The 11,426-nt window shown below is 44.7% G+C and overlaps 2 protein-coding genes across 3 annotated transcripts; one reads left to right on the plus strand and one right to left on the minus strand.

The window, feature by feature from the left end:
- The first annotated feature begins 161 nt into the window (after positions 1-161).
- On the plus strand, positions 162-5,962 carry LOC143325983 (uncharacterized). 2 transcript variants are annotated; one of them, XM_076739424.1, is made up of 6 exons: positions 162-537; positions 867-926; positions 1,979-2,110; positions 2,715-2,861; positions 5,024-5,081; positions 5,193-5,962. In XM_076739424.1, exons 1-6 carry the CDS (start codon positions 373-375, stop codon positions 5,300-5,302), a joined length of 672 nt encoding a protein of 223 aa, XP_076595539.1. In that variant the 5' UTR covers positions 162-372; the 3' UTR covers positions 5,303-5,962. The 2 variants fall into 2 exon arrangements, with proteins under 2 accessions (XP_076595539.1, XP_076595540.1); XM_076739425.1 differs by having other exon boundaries at positions 5,196-5,962.
- rab33ba (RAB33B, member RAS oncogene family a) lies at positions 5,704-11,078 on the minus strand. Its single transcript, XM_076739423.1, has 2 exons — positions 10,583-11,078; positions 5,704-9,583 (listed from the first exon to the last, which is right to left on the minus strand). The coding sequence occupies exons 1-2, from the start codon at positions 10,808-10,810 to the stop codon at positions 9,083-9,085; spliced, it is 729 nt and encodes a 242-aa protein (XP_076595538.1). The 5' UTR covers positions 10,811-11,078; the 3' UTR covers positions 5,704-9,082.
- Between the last annotated feature and the right edge of the window lie 348 nt (positions 11,079-11,426).

Raw genomic sequence — 11,426 nt, forward strand, 5'->3', positions numbered from 1 at the left:
AGGCGGGGGGCGGGTCTTAGCAGCCTGACAGTCCGCACTCTGGGCATGAAAAGCTCCCCCTCAGGCCACCTGCTGCCGCTCAGCAGGTTAATGGATAAACTTCTACCTGCTGAACCGACAGTGAAAGCAGCCTGCTGCCCGGAACACATACACACCCGGACATATCTGCTGTAAGTGCGACTCTCTGGAATAACAACAACAATGTTTTAGATTTCTGACATATTTAAGGCTGGTGTCACCACCTCAACTCGTGTTTTTGTCCAAGAAAGCATACAAAACGAGACCCAGCATCAAGCGGAGTCAAAGTTTCACTTCACCTGAGCCTGACTTGGACTGGACGTAGGGGGCTTTTTGGCCGGTGAACACCTGGACATGGACCGACACAGGTACTTCATTTTCAACCAGAAAAGCGTGCTCCTCTTCGGGCTCCTTCAGGTGGCTTCTGCGGGTCTTTGTGTGGTGTGTGGGTTCATGGACGCTGTTTTCCGCAAGGATACTCCGCTGAGTACCACCAGGACACCGGTGTGGGGAGGACTGGTGAGATATTGATCATCTATTAGAAACTCTTTCAATATTCAATCAATACGGGCTCGTTAAAGCGCCGTCAGAATGTCTGGACTGACTGTAGAGTCTCGTGTTGTTCTGTAAGGAAAATAACATTCAGTCAAATCTGGCAACAGGTTTCCTCTTCATGTGTTCATCTTGGACCATGTCGTGACACAAAAGCGTTGTCTTTAAGCAACACTAAATGTCCAGAATTTTGAACGGAGTCTGGTGTGAGAGAACGGGACGTGCTCAGCTGCTTGTTCTGGCCTTTGTTCCTGCCTGTGTTGTCTGTCACTCAGGCCGCTCTCCCCTCCCTTTAGGTCATGGTCTGTCCAGGTGTTATGGCGCTGTTTGCCTCTCAAAGGAAAAACTCAGTACTGGTAAGTGCCACAGAATTTATAATATTTCTAGAAAAAACCCTTGAAGCATTTTGATGGTAATCTAATTCCTTATCTGAGCAGTTGTGTGCATACACACATTAAGGGGCAGGGATGTTGTGTCTATATTTTTCTCCCTAAGTTAACCTAAAACAAACATTACTCATATTCCCCAACAAGTCATCTCTGTAACACCACCCTTACCTAACCTGAGCCCTCACCCCCTAACTTCAACCATGGAGTTCAAGGCTGTAAGGAACATTATTCGAAGGGGAAACAGACAATTTGACACTAAAGCTGGACTCATACTGGATTTTTGTGGCTGATATTGCTATTTGGGAGTTGCAAAATTCTCAAAACTTAACAAGCATCCCTTAGATTTTTGTGCTTTTTAAAAGAATTGTGACCAAAATCCAAACTGAGTGGAACGTTTGTTCCACTAGTGAAAAATCAGCTTGTTAGTCCTGTCTAATAAATTAACTTTGTAATGTTCCCAAATTACCTCAAACCCAAACTGGCATCTCTGTCCTGACATTTCTCATTACTTATTAGCTGACCTGTACACCAGTGTTGATATATTCCACAGTTCCACACAAGCTGTTTCGGGAGGACCAGACCAGTGAGAGGTTTAAAGGAAGGGGCGATTACTCCCCTCAGCCCCCACTTCCTTCATGGACTCAACTGGATTTAAGTTACTGCTGAAGACTTAAATTAAATTGGAACAGTGAGTCATGAAATGAGTCAGTGTGGTAAATTATTGGATAGAGGCCTGGATTTTTAGACAAAAGGTCCAAATTAATTTCTCAACATTTTTCTTTGATATTTGTAGTTTAGTACAAAAACAAGGTTTGGACTCACATAGAAGACATGGCTCATCTCTACATGTTTCTAAAGTTAGGCTAAAATATTCTGATGGGATTACATTCTCAGTACCTAACTGAATATAGGAATTAGATGTAAGTGTCAGGCAGAAAAGGGGAAATACACACTCTCTCAGTCTGTCTTACACACATTCATTGTCACTTTCTTTTTCTAAACCTGTCTCGTCCCTGCAGGTGAGTGCGATGGTGGTAGCAGCTGGACTCTCCTGTGTGGCTGCAGTGTTCATAGCAGGGTACTCCTGTCTGACGCTGACCTATGGGGAGGAGGATGAAGAGGTCTTCCACCATCATGACAGTCCTCAAGTGGTAAATACCACCACACACCCACACGCACACACACACACACACACACACACACACACACACACACACACACAGATTTCCTTTTGGTGATGCCCAGTGTTTTATTTAGTGAATCATACAGCAGATTTGTCAAACACAGGTGTAATTAGGTGGCAGCATTCCATCCAAGACAGAGCGTCAGGCCATTGGTATTGGATGGAGCCGTCATTAATGTTTTTAGTGTGTGTGTGTGTGTGTGTGTGTGTGTGTGTGTGTGTGTGTGTGTGTGAGTGAGAGAGTGTGTGTGTGTGTGTGTGTAAGAGGTAGGGAGTTAAGTCAAAATCACTATAAACTGTATTCGAAAACTGATCTTGTGATCTTGCAGAGATGACCACATACATGAAAGTACATGTCTGCCTGCCTGCCTGTCCGTCTGCCTGTTTGCCCGTCCGTCCATTTGTCCGTCTGTCTGCCTGCCTGCCTGCCTACCTGCCTGCCTGTCTGTCTGTCTGTCTGTCTGTCTTGGTACAGTCCTGGATTGCACACTGTAATCTCTTGGAAATGGAAGAACATCATCACAGCTGTGACTGCTCCATCCATCTCTTGTACACTCTTTGTCTCTGCTCAGACGTTTGTGCTCCATCGGATGGTGAAGGGGGCCAATGCCACCATACTGCTGACCTGCACCGTCAGCCTGGTTCTCTCCTGCCTCATCGCCTTCGTGGGCTGCCGTAGTCTTCCATGCTGTGGCTGCTATGATGCCAGAACTGGACTGGTAGGAAGAACACAGTCACCACAAATGTCTTTAAAATGAGTAAAACAATCTATGATGTTTTACATTTTGATGAACTGTATTGATCTTCACTAAGCTCCACTTTTTGTCGACACTGTTGTAGCTTTTTGTTCTCACGTGGCACATATGCAGTTTCCACTGATAATGGCAGCAGCTATTTTTGAAACAGTGGGTGTTTGATTTCAGACAGAGGCAGACAAAACCAGCCTCTGTCAGCCAACTGTGACTGCCAGCATGAATCAGTTGTAGCTGCCTTGTTCATTAAGGTACTGTCAGCTGACTCAATTTAAAACTACAACCCTGGAAAGGTGTTTGAAACGTGCATATGATGGCTACGTCCATGTTATCATGGTGAGAGACTATGAGGGAAGCTACATGTCTCAGACAAAAAGTTAGCATCCTCACCAGCTAATGTTCCATGTAGAACACTTTCAGTTTCAAGCTAGTTAGCCTTGGTACTGAAAAACAGTGGCTGTCTGAAGTTCAGATGTCATTTCTTCCTAATAAAACTCGAGTCAGGTATTTCACATTCTGATGTGAAATACATGCTTGGACAGACAAGACAGAGTTAGATTTATACTTCATTATTTCAAAGAGTATGTTTAACTTTGAATGTTAGAAGAGAACCAGCTTTGAATGATGGGACTAACAATGTGATTGGCAAAAATAAATGCTATCTCTGGAGTGTAAACTTCCCCAAATCTAATAGAATGAAGGACAGGGCTGCTAACATCACCCTTAACCAGAGATGGGCAATCTGCCATGTTTTCTTTGACATGTTTTGAGGGCCACACTATTATTATTGCCTCTTATTAATTATTGAACACATATTCACGCTAACCTCTGATAGCTGGAACTGCTCCTCTTTAGTGAGGCGTTTGATGTCAGATGGTAATTATGATGATGATGATGATGCTCGAAGCTGGTTTTCCAGGTTTGGGTCAGTCAGTCTTGAGCAGAGTTCACAGCTCACAGTAGCAGGTTGTTGCTTTGCAGCTCAAAGATTTCATGTTGTCAGACACATCAGCTGGTTCCACATTAAACAGCAAATCTGTTCAGATCCTTTTGTTTACTTTCATGTCCTGAAACTCACCAAATGCCTGAAGGAGTTTTCACACTCACCATGATATTCAGGTGTCATAGCAGCTTTTGTTTTTGCTGAGTAGAAACATGCAGTGTTTCCTCTTTCCAGTTGCCACAGCTTTAATATCACTTCAAATGAATTCACATTTGAAAGCAGAGGGCTGAGAAGCTGCTGGAGCTTGAGGTTCAGCGCTGAGAGGCTCTTGGTAATGTCCACCATGAAGGCAAAAGCACACAGACACTTCCAGGCAGAATGACACATTGGAGGAGTTTTATTTTGTCCAGTTTTAGCAGCTCCACAGCAGCAACAAGGCTCTCCTTCATAAATTCTCCTTCTGAATGAGGTTTCAGCTTCGTAGCTGTTAGCACGCTCACCACAAAACCTGCTGCATTAACACTGTCTGTCAGAATGGGGTCTGTGAAAGCTGTTTGTTGAGGGTGAACTTTATTCAAACACATTTGTTTTTGCAGCTCAAGATTCAGGTTGGCTTGTTTTTTTTTTTGGTTATTTCCATCACTGAGTTCATCCTCACAAACTGACTTAAGAACCTCGGCTCACCTTTTCCTTCAGTAAAAAAATAATCTTTTGTCCATTTCTCTTTTGAAACAGGACACTCTGAATCTACTTTTGTTTCCTCGACAGTTTCCATATGCATTGCTGTGATATCAACCGCTACGTGCGTGCTGTGTTCAGGGACAACTCAGAAGAAAATGATTGTCTGTTTAATGTTATTTTCTTAATCACTGGAAAAAATAATTGCTTTTTTGTATTTCTGAATTGCCAGTGGGCCAGATCAAAGACCTCATGGGCCGTATTCAGCCTGGAGGCGGCGGTTCCCCACCTGTGCCTTAAACTCTAATATAGTAGCATCAGAATCAGCGGGGTTAATGTATGCTCTGGTCCTGAATGGGCCTTTTTCTACCCCACAACATATTTTGTACCCCCACTAGATATTGTAGTTAGCTGATGATGTGCTCCTTGGCTTTGGAAGTAACGCTATTATGTAGGTAAGTGATATTATCTCCATGCATGTGATGTTTTGTTTTTGTGTGTGTTGCAGGAAACACTGGTGCCTCAGTATGATCCAGGGGACACTGAGATGGTTTGTACTTGGCAAGGTAAAAGTTTCTTTACATCACTCCTCGCCCACAGGTGCTGCTTTTATTCCTGTCTGGTCGTGACGTAGCTGTAGTCGGTCACCCTGTAATGTAGTTCTTATGAATGTCCAGCAGGTGGCGACGACAGGCTCTTCAATTCTCCTGCTCAGCCCACTGACCAGAGCACCACTAAAGACGAGGAGCGTCCCTCCAAACTGCCTCCATACAGCAGACTGACCTGACACACGTCCACCCTGGAGAGGAGGGGATGATGATGATGGATCGCTGGATTCCATTTCCTTAAATTGTGCCGACACATTTTTTACTCTTATTTGTGAATGGACAGAGAGAAGGAAGGTTAGAGACAGATGAGGTGTTTCTGATCAGACTAAGCTCTTTGGATTGTGCCTTAATTTGCTCTTTGACCAAAGATTTCTGTCACCTCTTGCCAAAGTTGATTACCTGTAGACAGTATGTGAGACATGAAGACTGAAGTGCTGCACTCCCTGCACGCTGTGTGAAAGTGAGTCTTGTTGTCAGTGTATAAACTCCAAGACGTTTTAATATGTATTTAAATAAATGAAACCCATCTGAGCCGTTTCAGCTTTTTCATCAAATGACGTCCTAAAGAAATGAATCCACATTTTGAAATGTTCAAGGTAGTTTATTGCAAGGTTACACATGACAAAACCTTTGCAACTACTACACCCCAGTACTTCCATTCATTAGTCACTTTGTGAATTAATACCATTCTGTATTTTTTTTTTTTTCTTTCTGGGCATTTGCAATGACATACAGTTGCATTATTTGCTGTTCATGGCTGTAGTGAAGAAAAGTAAGGCAAAGGAAATCATAGTAGGCCCTGGCGTGAAGGTGGATGGAGGACATCTATCAAAAACAAAGGACACTTGAAGAACAAAGGAAAGCAGCAGCCAAATGTCCAACAAAGTACCCACGTGACGTCTTCACCGCTGTCACACTGCTGGCAAACCACAGAGATGCAGATAACACAGCCGGCGTCTGTGCTTGTTCTTATTTCCATCCATGTGCATAGCCTCTGAGCAGTAAGTCCTGAGAGAAGGCCTTTTGGTTTGATTGATAGTCCACATCCTTCAAGGAGACATTAATGTGCAACGTAACCTGGGGTGATGGGCAGAGGAGCCACAGGACCAGCTGTAGCCACAACAAACATCCAAACCCACTGAAACACAATGCTGCAGACTAACACGACACACGGAGAGGGAAACAATGTCAGCTGTTATCACACAATGGTGTTCGCGGGACATGCTGGATAGTGTGGCACGAGCTTACATAGGGGCGGTGGGTATAGGTATCCATGAACATGTGGAGGTGCACACTACAAAGCCTTACACACTTTGAGAGGTATGTGTTTTCACTGATTCACTGGCTAGCCTACACAGCACAGGACTTTATTTTGCAGCCTTTCATGTACGGAGGAGATAATGAGCGAAGAGACAAAGACAATTCTCTCGAATTTCCATTTCTTCCAGCTTCCCTTTGTGTCCTTTATCGTCAGGCTAATAGACAATCCCCCCATCGCTGAGTGCATGAATGAACAAAAGTCACACTGCAGGTGTGATTTCATGGCGTGCTGCCTGTATGCAGCGTTAGCTCTGGAGCTACATGCTAACAGGCTGAACTGTGCTGTCATAGACGCTCTACAACAAAACATTAGCCACTGCAAGCTGCACCAATGGTGTGAGATGCTTTACACTTCCTGTCTCCCAAGTGAGCGTAGCGGTCCCATCGCCACTGGCCACTTCTAACACTACTGTATTACTGACGGACTCCTGCGTGTCCATGCCAGAACAATACAACACCAGAAGAAGAATGGGCCATAATCTGAGCTCACGTTCACTTCTCTCACAGGAGTCAACAGACGCTCTCCTAAAGGGGCGGGTCAGTGACACAGACGAAATGACTCCCTCACTTTGGGCTGGGTTATTTGTTGCCCCCTCATATTTTATTCACCAATTTGTTGAATAAAGGGTTAATGAAGAGGGAACATGCAGCTTGCTAACCGGCAGCTAACAGTCAGTTAGCAAACACACGCCTGTCTCTGTCCACCTGGCAAACACTTAGCTCTAGTTTTGGTCTCCACCAACTCCTGAGAGGCATGTGTGGCTCTTTAGCTGCTAAAAGCTCTACGCCTGACCGTGCGTCTGCTGCTGAACAGGTGCCGTGCAGCCGGTTTTACAGCTCTTTCCCTGGAAACAGCTGCTGATACTGCTGCAGCCGAAAACCAGACTGGTTAAATAAGGAGCTGAAACTCACTATGAAGCTCTGTGAAGCCAAGAGGAGCTGCAGGTTCAGGTGATGACTCTCTGTAGGTTCATCACAATGAGCGACCCCTCTCTCATTATCACGCTGTCATGATGCACTGCTCTGATAAACATATCGATTACAGGGACTTTTTGTTGGGGAAATCAATCCATGGCATCTTCAAATTGATGGTTCAGCACTGAATCCATCTGTGGCACTAATGTCATGATTCAACCTTCTGTGTCCTGACACCTACTCCGGTAAAAATCACATCCATGAAGGGACATAAACTAGTGAGAGAAAGTGAGAAAATGCTTAGCAACGATCCGTAGCTGCTGCTGTGACGAGTGACTTCTTCATTATTTTATCAAACGTTTCATTCTTCTCCTGCTTGCCCCCATCAGCTGTTCACCCAGCCTGACTGGACCAACCAAATCAGATGGTTAGGAAAGTACTTTCAGTTGACTCACTCTTGCTTGAGCCTTGACTTAACCTACGGGCCCCTGAGGCCACTGGTTCACTGTTTTTCTGTTCTGTTTGTTTGGAAATGTGAAGAACTAAAAGAATTTTCACGGACAGAAGGGCTCTAAGCTGGGTCCTTCTTCAAAATCTAGTTTTGAGACCTTAATAATACAATTCAGAGATTGGGAGGAAAAGGGGACTAAAAGGGGCCCAGAGGTTTTGACTAGAAGCACCCAATCAGACCATGCGGACTACCCATAACTCACTCAGCTGAGCATGTCACCCCTTCCACATCAGCCCTTCTACTGGCCCACAATTATACAGACAGTAAATAACAAAAACTCACTAACTGAGTATTCCCTTATGATTCTAAGCAACCAAGTGTGAATGTGAAGCAATAATTTCCCTCAAGATGTCACGCACATCTCTTTAAGAATCGAGGTTTCCGATCTTTGGATTTAAAGCAGCCAGACTTAAACTAGTAGCAGCCACTACGGAGCAGTATCTTTAAGAGTGAGTCTGTTTTGTTTACATCTAAATGCTTGTCAACACTATTCCACTGACTGACAGTTGTTCGAATGACTGAAGCAGGTTTCAACATTATTGCCTATGCAAATGCTTTTTCAATACAGACATCCCAAACACAAGAGGAGGGTGAAGAAAATAACACCAACACCTTTGAATATAATGTGGTCAGAAAAAGATTTCCACAAACGATGGCCTAAAAAGTGACCAGTGAAACCTCCATGAGGGCCCTCACACAACCACAGATGACGTGGCACAGAGTGTATTAGAACGTGTTCAGTTATGGTGTCCACCTGAAGAAAAGTCTGCCCTGCCACCCGCTCATGGAAAAGCTGCTTTGTAAAGAAACTTCCCTCCCTAAAATCCCTCATGTACTAACACCACTGTGCCGCCATGTTTTCTGTTTCCACGAGGACAAGTGAACTGAAACTGAAGATTTTTGGCCCCTTGTTAAGGATAATTTCATGAACAGCAATCAGTTTTGGCATTCAGAAACATCGATCGTACTGTAAATACTACCACAAAACCATTTCAAGTCATTCATAAAGTTACACACAAGCATTGGAGAAAATGCATCCTCTTCTAATGGAGACATTCATCTATGTGTTGTGCTGATTATGAAGCCATTTTTCTTGAACCATGCTTTCTTTCTCGACCTCCACTCTTTCCTCTGCTCCCTCCGTCTTCAGTCTCCTCTGTCTTGTGCAGCCTCAGGCTGAAGTTGTCTCCTGCTTTTCCTCCATTTTTCTCCATCAGCAGCTGCTGCAGCCCCAGCTCCTGGCCCCGTCGCCCCCGTCATCCCTCCCCCTGCCCAGGGTGATGGTGCCCCCTGAACTCTCAGGCGGCTGGCTCAATATCAGAGGCTTCTGAGACTTCAGCTTGTGGGCCACCGTCATAAATATAGCCTCAACGTGGTCACTGTTCCCTCTGCCATAGTTTCCATCCCCCTGGCTGCTCGGGTTCTTTGCAGATGTCTCAAACAGGGGCATGGAGTGGGCGTCTGCGAACTGCTGCGCCACGTCTGTGCCCACTTGGATGGAGTCTTGGAGGTCGCACTTGTTTCCAACTAGGATCCTCGGCACCTCTGTGCCCAGTGCATGCTGCTTGCACTCCTCAATCCAGGCCGGGAGGCTGCGGAAGCTGGCAGCATTGGTAACATCGTAGACGAAGACAACGGCGTGCACATTGCGGTAATAGTGTTGCACCATGGACTTCCTGAAGCGCTCCTGACCTGCAGTGTCCCACAGCTGGATCTGTGGTGGACAGTAAAGAAACTGATCAGTGGAAATGGATGAAATCCCGAACCAAAAATTAATCAATTTATCTAAAAAGTATTGTGTGTGTGTTTATTCAAAGAGTAATACGTATATCTTCCTCATCTGTGCCATAGAGCTCCACTGTTGTTGTTTAGAAACGATTAAAAACACATCAACAAGCTACAATGTTGGGTTGTATGACAACATAATGTTGGTTTTTTCATGGGATTTGTTGACATTAGTTACAATATAGAATAACTAAGAATCTTCACACCAAACAAAAATGTGTCAATTTAAATAAAACTGTTCCACATGAACTAAACTCAGACTGAAGCAGTCCTGAAATGTATCTGAGGGCTAATTTACTTTATTCAAAAATGTCTGTTTATTCATCGGTGAATCAGCATGTGAACATGGTTTTATGAGTGGTGCTGGAGTTTTAGCAGGCTAGAGAAAACTACCTTGATGAAGACTACTGCGGGCATTTACCTGGCAGGAGAAGTCTAATTTTAGATGCCAAGGAGGTGCACTATGGGAACTGTAGAATCTCTCAAGCTTAGCTGGACCTGAACTATTCTTTTGTTTAATGTGTCTCTTGCAGGCTTCCTTTACTACTTCTTCTTCCTTTACTTTACTTCCTTACTTTACTTAAGTGCTCATGTGGGTTTATAAGAAGGGTTAGCTGTCATTTGTCCACTGCTGTTTTCAGTTAAAAGCAGTCTTCAGGGGTCAGCGGTCGTTGGGCCAGAGGAAAAATGGGACAAGTTCCCTCATTTCCTGCCATGCCCTTGAGCAAGGCATATAAAATCCATTGTAATGGCACTGCTCAGTGGCCAGATAAGACTGATGATGAACAGACAATACGAATAGCTGTGAGGCCCCATCTGTCCCTGCTCTCCCCTCCCACTTCGACATATCTTAGTTTCACTGTGTTTCAGAGTTGAATGACCATGTTCTCCATGTGTGAACAGGAGAAACACAGAGGTACATCTGCACCTTGATTTTCTCGCCATCAATCTCGACCAGCCTCTCCCTGAAGTCCACACCGATCGTGGCCTCGGTCTTGTCGGGGAACTTCCCGGCACAGAAGCGGTAGGTGAGGCAGGTCTTCCCGACACCCGAGTCCCCGATCACGATGATTTTGAAAATACGGGTCCTCGGCGGCGGAAGAGTCGAACTCGTCAGAGAGCCGGAGAATTCAACCGACGACCCGCTCTCCGCCATATCAGGCCGACAGGCTGGATGATCAGCAGGGAAAGTCGTCTGACGTTACCGTCAAGCTACTGCCGCTGCTCGCTGAAGGAGAAGCGTCAATAAAAAGCTTCCGCGACACCAGCTACCGTTCTCTGTCACAATTCAGAGACATATGTGAAGATTACAGGGCATTCATTCGACGTTCAGATACTGTCAATACACATATAGCTTATTAAGCTAAACCAAGTGCATCCCAGTCAACGTTCCTACTCCACAGACGCGTAGCCACGTACAATGTTGTCGAAAGAAATCCTTTCTCGCGAGATTAATTCAATGTCGCATTCACCGTCCCGTGGGAAAGAACGTTAAGTCGGGCTTCACTAAAATGAACCGTTTTCCCCAATTTTCAGGTGGGAAATACTGCTCATCCCACTTTTAAATCGGTAACAACAGAATATTATTCACTTCACTTCCCACTGCTAACCACTTTCAATGTTCGCTACTGCTTTCAGGTGGCCATTTGACAGGGTAACGTGAAAATTCTGAGATGCTAGAATGTACCACCCTCATTGATTTGTTGTGTTTACGTTTCGTGTCAGTAAAGATAGATAGATAGATAGATAGATAGATAGATAGATAGATAGAT

Source organism: Chaetodon auriga, chromosome 9 (assembly GCF_051107435.1).
Source record: "Chaetodon auriga isolate fChaAug3 chromosome 9, fChaAug3.hap1, whole genome shotgun sequence".
In the NCBI taxonomy this organism is placed as follows: domain Eukaryota; kingdom Metazoa; phylum Chordata; class Actinopteri; order Chaetodontiformes; family Chaetodontidae; genus Chaetodon; species Chaetodon auriga.

Coding starts and splice junctions, on each gene's coding strand:
- LOC143325983 (XM_076739424.1), top strand. CDS start 373: ATGGACCGACACAGGTACTTCATTTTCAACCAGAAAAGCGTGCTCCTC. Junction 927..1,978: donor AAAGGAAAAACTCAGTACTG/GTAAGTGCCACA, acceptor TCGTCCCTGCAG/GTGAGTGCGATGGTGGTAGC. Junction 5,082..5,192: donor GATGGTTTGTACTTGGCAAG/GTAAAAGTTTCT, acceptor ATGAATGTCCAG/CAGGTGGCGACGACAGGCTC.
- rab33ba (XM_076739423.1), bottom strand. CDS start 10,810: ATGGCGGAGAGCGGGTCGTCGGTTGAATTCTCCGGCTCTCTGACGAGT. Junction 9,584..10,582: donor TTGATGGCGAGAAAATCAAG/GTGCAGATGTAC, acceptor TGTCCACCACAG/ATCCAGCTGTGGGACACTGC.